The following is an 11,032-nucleotide window of genomic DNA, read 5'->3' on the forward strand; positions in this document are numbered from 1 at the left end:
GTTGGCTTTAATGACTTTCTAGTTGTATATTTCTGGGTTGCCAAATAACAAAACGATAGCAAAAATGTTGACAAATCATTAAATTGTGATAGTTGCCAAAAAGAACCTTTTAACCTGATTTTAATTTTCCTTCTGACTGGGTTACCTCTTGCAGTTTATGAGAAAGTAACATTTTTATATGTCCTAACAGGTCTATCCAAAAGTTGGGTGAATTAAACATGGGCATGGATAATCTGGGAAATGATGTGCAGACACTAAACCAGCATTGCAATGGGACCAAGGAAACTATATCCATTCCCCCAGATTCTAGTCAGAGAATAGCTGATGACAACACAAACATTAACACAAGTACACCTCGAAAATTTGGCTCAAGTAATCAGATACCATCTCTTGAAGAATCACCTGTCCATGGAAATCAGATGTAAGTAGATGAATATTTTTGTCCCTGTAAATACTGTGTTTTGTGAGGGAAGTTACTTGGAATCAGTTTTTGATTTCTGGAGCCTGCATGGTCAACTCCCTGTAGGTTTCTTGATAAGATTTTAGAAGAAGTTTGCCATTGCCTCCTTTCTAGAGCTGAGAGAGAGGAGAGGGTCCCCTTTCAAGGCACCGATTAAGTATGTGGAGATTTAGTCTAGAGGCTATTTGAAACAGGCTGAGATCTGCAAAGTTTGATTATGTATGTATGTATGTGTAACGTCTTCAGGGTTGGAAGAAAGGCATTTGTGTTTTGCATAAAGAGTATTGCCATTAAGGCCCAATTTAATACTGATGTCCCCTCCCAATTCATCAAAATTAGATCAGTGGAATAAGTTTCCAGTCCACTCCACAAGGCTCTGATCTGGGGTTTCTATCTTATTGAGGGCATGTAAGCAGTGGTGGGATTCAGCCAATTTGCACCACTTCAGCAGAACCGATAGCTAATATTTTGTTGCCCAGGCCCGGAATGGACTTCCGGAAGCAGCATCCACACAGAGAACCGGTTGCTCACATATTTGAATCCCATCACTGCATGTAAGCATTTATTATCAACAGGCACCAGAAACACAAAAATCCCAAATTCTGAATGAAATGTAATTCTAGCTAAATAGCAAAATACCTCAAATTCCTGAAGGCTATCAAGCTATTCCTGCACACTTTTAGAATTATTGATTGCAAAGTTTGCATTATTTTCACTTTAGAGAGAAAAGCCCTATTAGATCTAAAAAGAATTTGAGTTTACTACTGAAAAATCATGATACATAGTTTGAGACAAAAATTCAAAAAAGAATGGAGGGCAGCAGCAGAAAGCAAAGGAAGTCAGAACAAAAGAAGGGACTTCGATAGATGGTTTTATTGAAAGTGGTCTGCAGTAATTTGGGTGTAATAATGAAAGTTAATTTTAAAAATGTATGTTATTCCCCAAATGTCAAATATTTCAACAAACCTATCTTCTAGTGTTCTGAGCCTGTTTCCTTTGAATTATATCAGAATGGTTTCTAGTCTCTGTAAATTTTAAAAAGATAACAACCTGTTTATCTCACTATGTTGGATTTAATTTTGTGCCTTTAAAACAGACTGCCAGACCAAGCTGCCATTCAGGCCCAACCTGAAGATTCTTCGGGGAGTATAAGAAAATCAAGAAGTGATGAGGTAGGATTTCACTGGGGTTTATATAGCAGGACTCAGCTCTTTTAGATCCCTTCTCGCAAGCAACTATCCAAACTATACCTTGGAATCTGCTACTGGTTTGGCATTTATGAAAATATTTTAAAATTGTTTGTAAATAATGTTTTATTGATTAATTGTTCCATTGAATCAGTGTCAACTGTTAGCAACCACATAGACATACTTTTTCCAAGATGATCTGTTCCAGTCCCAAGCCTTCAGCTCTCTCATTGGTGTCACTGTAATTGAATCCACCTTACTGCTGATTGTCGTCTTCTTCTTTTTCTTTCCATGTTTCCGAGCATTACGGACTTCTCAAGGGAGATGGATCTTTATATAAAATATGTCCAAAATAAGTAATTTGAGTCTAGCCATTTGTGCTTCTCATTTAGTTCCATAATCCATCCATTTATTATTTGGGCTATCCATGGTATTCTTAACAGTCTTCTCTATTGCCAACAAAAGATAGAAATTCTCTTTCTTGCTTCTTCAAAATCCAATTTTTGATTCTACAGAATGTCACAAGGAAAACTTTTGTCTGCATGATTCTGATCTTTGCAGGTATAGACACGTCACAGCATCTGAAAATATTTTCTTAGATGTTTATTTCCACCCTTCGACATCAAGTGCTAGTCTATGACATATTTCTTGGTTTTACTGTTGGTGGTTGATTCTGAAAGGCAAAAGTATACTATTTCAGTGTCTTCATCATTAGCTCTAATGCTGGTTACTGTAGCTGTTGTCATTAGCTTGTTCTTTATTTATTTAATTTTATTTAGTTTAACATATAATTGTAGTCCTATTTTTTCATTGTGTTCTACTTTCATTTAGCTTCTAGATCATTTGTATTTTCAGCTATCAAAATAAGATCTTCAGTATAGCTGGGATTATCTTTTGTACCTTGGGTGATTCTACTGGGAATATACAGTTTTGGTGTATATTCCCAGTGTGCTTCATTCTTCACTCTAAGGAACACCCCCATCATGCTGAAACAGCATACTGTAGCAGGGTGCAGTCTGAAATGTGCTAGTTAATATTCTGTCATTTATTGTTATAATAGGGTGACATCTAGTGACAGTTGTAAATATCGGAAAAAGATGGCCCCAAATATCTAGTACCATCTGATCAGTTCATAAATTTATATAACCGTAGACACTGATGGAATAAACATCTATGCTTTGTAGAATTCTACATCTGGCATATCACACCAGATTATGCAAAAAATAGCAGTGCAAGATCAGAAGATGCGGAAAGAACCTGGCCCATAGAACGACTGAATGGATAACATCATCATCATATGGAAAAAATGTTTGGTGCTGGCTTGTATAACATGTTTGATATGACACCAATTTGTATAATAATTTGGAGCTTTCAATTGTTAGCTGGATGCTAAAACATGATGCATATTTTGGTAAAGGTATCATTAAAAGATAGTTATTTAACATAGAACTTTAAAACTGTGACCATCATTCTGACTATTACAATCCAGTTAAGATATCTGTATGCTTGCAGCTAAGCCATTTGTTTTACTGCTAATGGATGGATATAAAATGTCTTATTGCTAATATATTACTTTAGTATTGATTGCTAAAATGAATAGTTCACGTTCCAAAAATGGCTGAAAATGCAATGACCAGGTTAGATCATTTTTTCATATTTTATGACTATATTAAAAAGTTTCCATAATTTTGAAATATGATTTATAATAGAATGAAACTAAATCTAAAAGCTGAATGTATTTTCCAGTCTTCTATTTTGATTAAACATTGCAGCTATCTTTGTATATGATAGCTGCTGCAAAGATACCTTATAGCTCTTAATACAAAATATGTATATTTTTATTAGAAAGTATAAACTTTTCTTTCTGCAAAAGAATTATTAATTATATGGAGTACTGATATCTAAAATAACTTCATGTTTGAAAAGTAAATAAAAAACAGAATTTAATTCAATTCGAAGGTCATTTTTAGATTTTCATTCTATCTATTAGTTTGTTCCACATCTAAAATTTAGCTTTTTCTGAACACAAACTTAATTACAATAAAGTTTAGTCTAAACAGAAATATTTAATTATGAATGACCTGTTAAATTACAATAGGTCTTTTCTTTTTCAAACAGAAATTACTAGAATTTTTTATCTTCATGATTTAATTGTTAATTATTGCTACTAATATGTACATACTAACTGGATTTTCACAGTGACCTACATTTTTTAAAATGATACCAGATACTCCCTTATATAAAACTAAATGAAATATTAAAAATTCTTATCTAGTCTCATTTAACTCTGTGATGCTATATCCCGTTTATTCACCTTGTGTTTTATTTTTACGTGTCATTTGCCGGGTTTTTTTGCTTTCTCAAAAGTGTTTAATAAAAATATAATTTAAAAAACATTAATTTTTATACTTAAGGAAGTACATAAATGCCTCCTAATAAAAAATAAAGTTCATATTGATATTGCTGTTTTTATACAGCAGGATGACAAATCAAAGAAACAGTTCACTTGTATCGATTCTCTAGAAGATACACAAGCTGTCAGAGCTGTGGCTTTTCATCCAAGTGGCACTCTGTATGCTGTTGGCTCAAATTCCAAAACCCTGAGAGTCTGTGCCTATCCAGACCTCCAGGACTCAAGGTATGAAGAATGTATTGGACTTTTGTCATCACTCGCCATGTAATATTTGCATCCATGTTTGCTCTCTGCTTTTTTGTTTCTCCCCATTTATTTTTAACTTAACTGGTAATGAAATAATATAAAACTTAATACCACTAGAATATTATCTGAAGTGCTTTACGTATACAGGTCTAGTCAGATTTATTTTTCACACTCAAGAAAACATCATTGGGCTCATTTTTTTTTCTTTCAGTAGCAATCTGAAATTCCATTAAGCAAAGAATTAGTACAATTTGTCCATTTCTCCTTGGGGGATTTTTATTAATGCATTGACTAGACCTGTGGTTCTCAACCTGTGGTCCACGGATCCCTGGGAGGCTGTGATGTCATCAATGGGAGTCCGTGAAGGCTTGAAGAAATGTTATGATTTAAATCTTGAGTTAAGTCTTGGTGGTCCGTGGCCACAAAAGATATTTAAAGGGGGTTTGTGGTGAAGAAAAGGTTGAGAACCACTGAACTAAAAGATATACAGTATACACATTTTAATCACTTTCATGGTAGGCGGTTGTAGGTTGTGGGCTTTTAATTTTTGTGCCTTTGAGTCAGTTAAGAGAAAGTGATTGGCTTGGCTTTGTGCCTAAAATGGAACTAGAATTCACAGTCCCCCCGTCCCCCCCCAGTTTCTAGCCTGGTGCCTTATCTATTCTACCAAACTGGCTTTCGGTATAATTTTAGTACCAGTTCATAATTTCTTAAGATTGTTGTTGATGCTAGATGAAGCAGATTAAAATTAGGTCTTTTTTCTAGTATATCTTTCTCTGGGAGATTAGCTCAGCTTCAAATAAACCTAGATTTACAACATACACACATAACACACATACACACAAACTTTCAGTAAAATTCTTAATTGGATAAACACCTTTAGTATCCAGTAATAAATAACCAAAACATCAATTAATACTTTATTGTAATAATATGATATAAATGGGAATTTTTTAACATACTAGCCTAAATAACAATACTGTGAGGTGATTTATATTCAACTTCAATTATTGAGACAAGTCAAAATTTAGCCTTATCAATAAAAGCAGCTGAATTTTTTGATAATAGTGTATTCTTACTATTTAGTTGCATTGTTTCAAGCACAAGTCCCATCTTATTTCTATTTCAGTTTACATTTTATAAAAAAAAAATTCCCTAAAAATTCAAATAACTTTTGAGCATGCTAAGATTCATATACATTTTTCTGTACAGTTTTCCTATTATTTCAAGACCTTTATAAAATATATACCAAAAGGCATAGTCAACTTGTTTGTTGCCCATTGCTTATTGGTTCAGAAAGTAAGAATTTGATTGGTTCATTTTAAAATGTAAACTGATTAAGTATCTCATGGTAGAGATTAGGCTCTCACATGCTTTCATGCAACAATTTTTTAATCTTAAAATTAGAAAATGGGTAAGGAAAAATGACAAACAAGATATTCTGATACACCTTTGCTGGCAAGGACAGGAAAAGAAAAAATGCATAGCACATTTCCACCTTGTACTTAACTGTGGTAAAAATATACCCTGACAAATCTTTTTTTAAAAAATGAATACTCCTATAAAATTGCCTTTATTTTATCCCTAGCCCAAGAGAAACCGGTTACATTTCTTAATTTTACTGGTGTTAAAAAATAAGTAGTCCTCACTTATCAACTGCTAATTCAACAACTGTTTGAAGTTATGATGGCACTGAAAACAGAGGCTTTTAATTGGTCCTCAAAATTGTAACTTTTGCATCCCTGCAGCTACGTGATTGCAATTAGGACATTTGGCAAGCACTGCACATTTATGAATGTTGCAGCATCCTGTGATCACATGATCGCCATTTGCAACCTTTATAACTGACTTTCAACAAAGTCAATGGGGAAGCCAGCACGAAGTTGGAGGATGCAGTAACATGATATTTCACTTAATGACCTGCAGTGATTCACTTAACTTCAATGGAACCGATGTCGTAAGTCATTGCAGTCACATGACTTTTCACTTCATCATGGTGTTGCATGGTGACAGAGCAGCCAGCCCCAATTGTGGTTGGAAAATGAGGACCACCTATAGTATCTTTCCTCTAATTTTGATACCAGCAATCAAATTATCATGCACAGGTGACCAATAGCAGGCCTTATATTGATGACCTTAACGAACAAATTGTTCCATTGAAGTCATTGTGACTACTGAGAGTGCATTTGGAATCATGGTTCATTTTTCATTTGTATCTTTCTATAAAGTAAGAAATTTAGAAAGTAAGAAAGGTAATTTTAAATTGGGTTCAATGGTTCCATCATTCTCGCTGAGTTTCTTCAATCTTCATTGTCTTGTGTGGCTGCCAAGCATGGCCAAAGGGAACCAATAATGACTGTGCCTTGGATTACATGACTTGCTGCTTCTTCAATTAGTTGTCAGTTTGTTGTATAAAATATTGCCCCAGTGTGTGTTTTTGTGTGACCCATCACAAGCCAGCTTTCACCATGTAAAACTGAAAATGCCATAAGTGTGTTAGCTCACATAGGATATCTTGTGAAGTTATGTTTCTAGTCTCTTTGTAACTATTTGCTTATATGTTGTTTAGCTCCTCCACTGCTGTTCCTCAAAAACTCGTATTTGACTTAGGCAGATCTGCGCTCTCTTCTTCTATAAAGATGACAACAAAGTAACTAGTATATTTATTTCCTCTTACCTACACTTTGGAATCTTTAGTTCATTGGGTTTCTTTTTCTTTTGGCTTTTCCATTATGTGCTTTCCCACATGTAAATATATTGCCTTCTCTATCTGTTTGGGCCATTTTTTCCTTCACTTTTTATAAATAACACTACTCCACTTTTCAGCTTCTGTATCATGATTCTTTTTTAAAAAAAAATGCTACTGTTAAAAATGTCTTGATTAGCTCTCCGTTGCTATATTAGCATCCTTTTTTATTTGCTCAGTTCAATAGCCGAGTAGTAACATTATGTCATTACTTTTATATACATGTTTTACATATATATATTTTACAGCTGCCTGTAAATGATTGTCAAATGTCTCTTTCCTTGGGACTGTTTTGGTTATAGTTATGCTTGTATAGAAAAAAAAATAACACCAGGCATTATTACACTTTCATTAGCATTATCGTTATGAGCCATTGTATCTGCATATGGCTAAATTTGTTTCCTTATACATCAATTTGTTTTGGTGCATATAATACTTTGCCTTCACTGTCTCAAGTACACTGTCTCAAGTGGCTTAAGAAAATAAACCTTAGTCTTTCTTTCCACTTTAACTATATGGATTGCGAAAGTTATTTTGGGCAGTCCAATCGTATAAATTAACCTTCGCTCCTATAACATTAGAAGTGGATCTGTTCTGTTGCATATATTCTAACTATAAATAAAAACGCCAAGCGTTTTGTTCTCTGAATACAAAGGTGGTTAAAAGTTGCTTTTCAAGGTGAGGGCAGTTATGGAAAAGTTCTCTCACAAAATTGATTTTGTGCATTCCGACAAATCCCAGCAACTGTTACCACAAAACGATATTCATATGGATTGGATTGGATAGCTAGGTAGTGGATTTTATTTCAAACAGTGGAATCATTTAACTCCTATTTCAGCAAGTTGTTGTCTCAATGGAACAAAATGCAGAGGCAGAAAGTAAATCTCTTTTTATTGATTGAACTGTGGATGAGGTGTAATAGATCAGCAAGTACTATGACTCTAGATTGATTTACATTAGCAACATTCCATAAGCCCTACTATTCTGCTTAGATACAGAAAATTTTGGATTCCTGGAAGTGGATTTTATATGTGAAAAGATTTGTATGTTCCAGTGCTCAAATTCCTGAGCACTGGATTTGGGAGATCAAAAACTTCCCATCCTGCATTAGCCCAGTCTTGCAAGATTTGGGTGAAGAAGAACTAAAGAGCCCCTTGAGGCGGGTGAAGAAGGAGAGTGCAAAAGTTGGCTTGAAACTCAACATTAAGAAAACCAAAATCATGGCATCCGGCCCTCTCAATTCCTGGCAAATAGATGGGGAAGAAATGGAGGTAGTGACAGATTTTATTTTCCTGGGCTCCAAGATCACTGCAGAAATTAAAAGACGTTGCTCCTGGGGAGAAAAGCTATGGCAAATCTAGACAGCATACTAAAAAGCAGAGACATCACCCTGCCAACAAAAGTGTGTATAGTCAAGGCCATAGTTTTTCCAGTTGCAATGTATGGCTGTGAAAGGTGGACCATAAGAAAGGCTGAGCGCCAAAGAATTGAGGCCTTTGAACTATGGTGCTGGAGAAGACTCCTGCGAGTCCTCTGGGCTGCAAGACGATCAAACTGGTCAGTCCTAGAGGAGATCAACCCTGACTGCTCTTTAGAAGGCCAGATCCTGAAGATGAAACTTAAATACTTTGGCCACCTAATGAGAAGGAAGGACTCATTGGAGAAGAGCCTAATGCTGGGAAAGATTGAGGGCAATAGAAGAAGGGGACAACAGAGAATGAGGTGGCTGGATGGAGTCATTGAAGCAGTAGGCGTGAACTTAAATGGACTCCAGAAGATGGTAGAGGACAGGAAGACCTGGAGGAACGTTGTCCATAGGGCCGCGATGGGTCGGCAACTAACAACAAGACTCTTTGGAGAGAAAAAAATCCTATTTTTTTGTTGAAAAATCTGTACACTGCAACAAGATTGATTCAGCAGTTAATTTAGTCGTGTTTTATAGAGGAATGATAGGCCGATATATTTTGCTGGAATGAGAGAACAAGCTAGGAATATACAAATTATTTCAAGGTTTACTCTAATGTGGTTCTAATGTATATATATTTTTGTGAAAATAAGGATAATAAATTGGAAATGCTTTAGTTTAAAAATGTAAAACAACCTAGGTAAGATGTGAAGGTTAAACAGTTTTGAAGCATAGCTAATAAATCCCAAATTGGGAAAGGACAAAGGTCAATCATTTCTTGCCATGATTCCCCCATCTCCTCTTTTGATGTGAATATATGAAAAGCCTTTTATTTGAAATTAATGGAAATTTCAGCAAATGACTTTAGACTGGGGGGAAAAACAGGCACCAGAGCATTCTGTAATTTGGAATTACATCAGGGAAGCAATGAAATGTCCATCTTACACATTGCTTTCCCAATCATTTTAGCAGTGCCCTCTCTTTCATTTATTGTAGATCTATAAGACACACAAACACTGATGGATCTTGTAGTATAAAATACAATTTTACTACAGGATAAAACTTTTTAAAAATGCATTTAATTAAGTTTGAAATGAAAATAATTTATAACCAGCTAAATTAGATTGCAGTCCTCCATATTCATCTCTGATCTCTGAGCTTTATTTCTGAATGGATATGCACAGAATTGTATATTGTTGACTCAGATGATATAATGTGAGAAAGAAATTACAAATCAAACTGTTCTAATTGCAACATATTCTTTCATGACATGCCAAAAAAAAGCTAGATAGTTATAACGACACTTTGTTTTGCTTTATTTTACTTTTTAAAAACAAACAGTTGGCACATACATTTAATAAATTATTACTATTATTATTTAGAGGTGTTCCCAACAGTCACATAAATGTTTAAATACAGACAGTCCTTGACTTACAGTTGAGGCCAAAATTTCTGTTAAGTGAGTTTTGTGCCATTTTACAAACTTGCTTGCCACAGTTGTTAAGTGAATCACTGCAGATGTTAAGGTACTAACAAAAATTGTTAAGTGAAACTGACTTCCCCATTGACTCTGCTTGTCAGAAGGTCACAAAAGGTGATCACATGAGCCTGGGACATTGCAACCGTCATAAATACAAGTCAGTTGCCAAGCGTCTGAATTTTGATCACGTGACCGTGGGGATGCTGCAACGGTGTGAAAAAATAGTCATAAGTCACTTTTTTCAATGCTGTTATAACTTCGAATGGTCACTATATGAACTGTTGTAAGTCAAGGACTCCCTGTATATAGCTTTATTTTCATATTCACAGAAAATTAACTAGTTTCAACTCAATCTTTTATGATTAGATATACGTCTGCTAGTTACATTTATTTTATATTTAATAATTTATCTTTTTGTATTTTATTTCGTAATATCTAAACCATTTAAAATTATTTGGTGAAAATAATTATTCTTTTCCAATATTCTTATTTAGGCAGAAACTATTGTAGTTGGCTGTATATGTACACACACATATATTCATGCACACACAGACACAGAGTGAAGGGTATATATAATAACCTTATAATCTTTATAATATTTTTTAGTGGTAATAGCACTCCTAAACAACCAGTCGTTCGTTTCAAACGGAACAAACATCACAAGGGATCAATCTATTGTGTAGCATGGAGCCCCTGTGGACAATTGCTGGCTACTGGTTCCAATGACAAATACGTTAAAGTGCTGCCTTTCAACGCAGATACCTGTAATGCCACTGGTAAGTGCAAGCAATTATAAATTTTAATATATCTGAACACTGGTGATAGAAGAAAAACAAAATAGCTCCTGCTAATAATGTGACTGAGTCAGAACTAGCTGTTCCTTTCAATCTGAAAGGAAGGAGGCCGTTGTGAGGCCCCTCCTCAAGAAGCCTTCCCTGGACCCAGATGAGTTGGCCAACTATCGCCCGGTCTCCAACCTTCGCTTTGCGGCGAAGGTTGTTGAGAGTGTGGTTGCGCAGCAGTTCCCTCGACACTTGGATGAAGCTGTCTATCTAGACCCATACCAGTCGGGCTTCAGGCCGGGACACAGCACGG

At 35.1% G+C, this 11,032-nt stretch overlaps 1 protein-coding gene across 1 annotated transcript in view; it reads left to right on the top strand.

Annotated features, from left to right (window-relative positions):
• The window catches only part of WDR47 (WD repeat domain 47), a 40,872-nt gene that overhangs the window by 23,989 nt on the left and 5,851 nt on the right, over positions 1–11,032 (top strand). The window contains exons 8-12 of the mRNA XM_015823943.1: positions 191–421; positions 1,557–1,632; positions 4,125–4,285; positions 6,876–6,956; positions 10,544–10,713. Of these exons, the coding sequence (XP_015679429.1) occupies positions 191–421; positions 1,557–1,632; positions 4,125–4,285; positions 6,876–6,956; positions 10,544–10,713 (719 nt within the window). The remainder of the gene's footprint in view (positions 1–190; positions 422–1,556; positions 1,633–4,124; positions 4,286–6,875; positions 6,957–10,543; positions 10,714–11,032) is intronic.

The sequence above is a fragment of the Protobothrops mucrosquamatus genome, unplaced genomic scaffold (assembly GCF_001527695.2).
Source record: "Protobothrops mucrosquamatus isolate PMUCROS unplaced genomic scaffold, P.Mucros_1.0 scaffold_182, whole genome shotgun sequence".
Classification (NCBI taxonomy): domain Eukaryota; kingdom Metazoa; phylum Chordata; class Lepidosauria; order Squamata; family Viperidae; genus Protobothrops; species Protobothrops mucrosquamatus.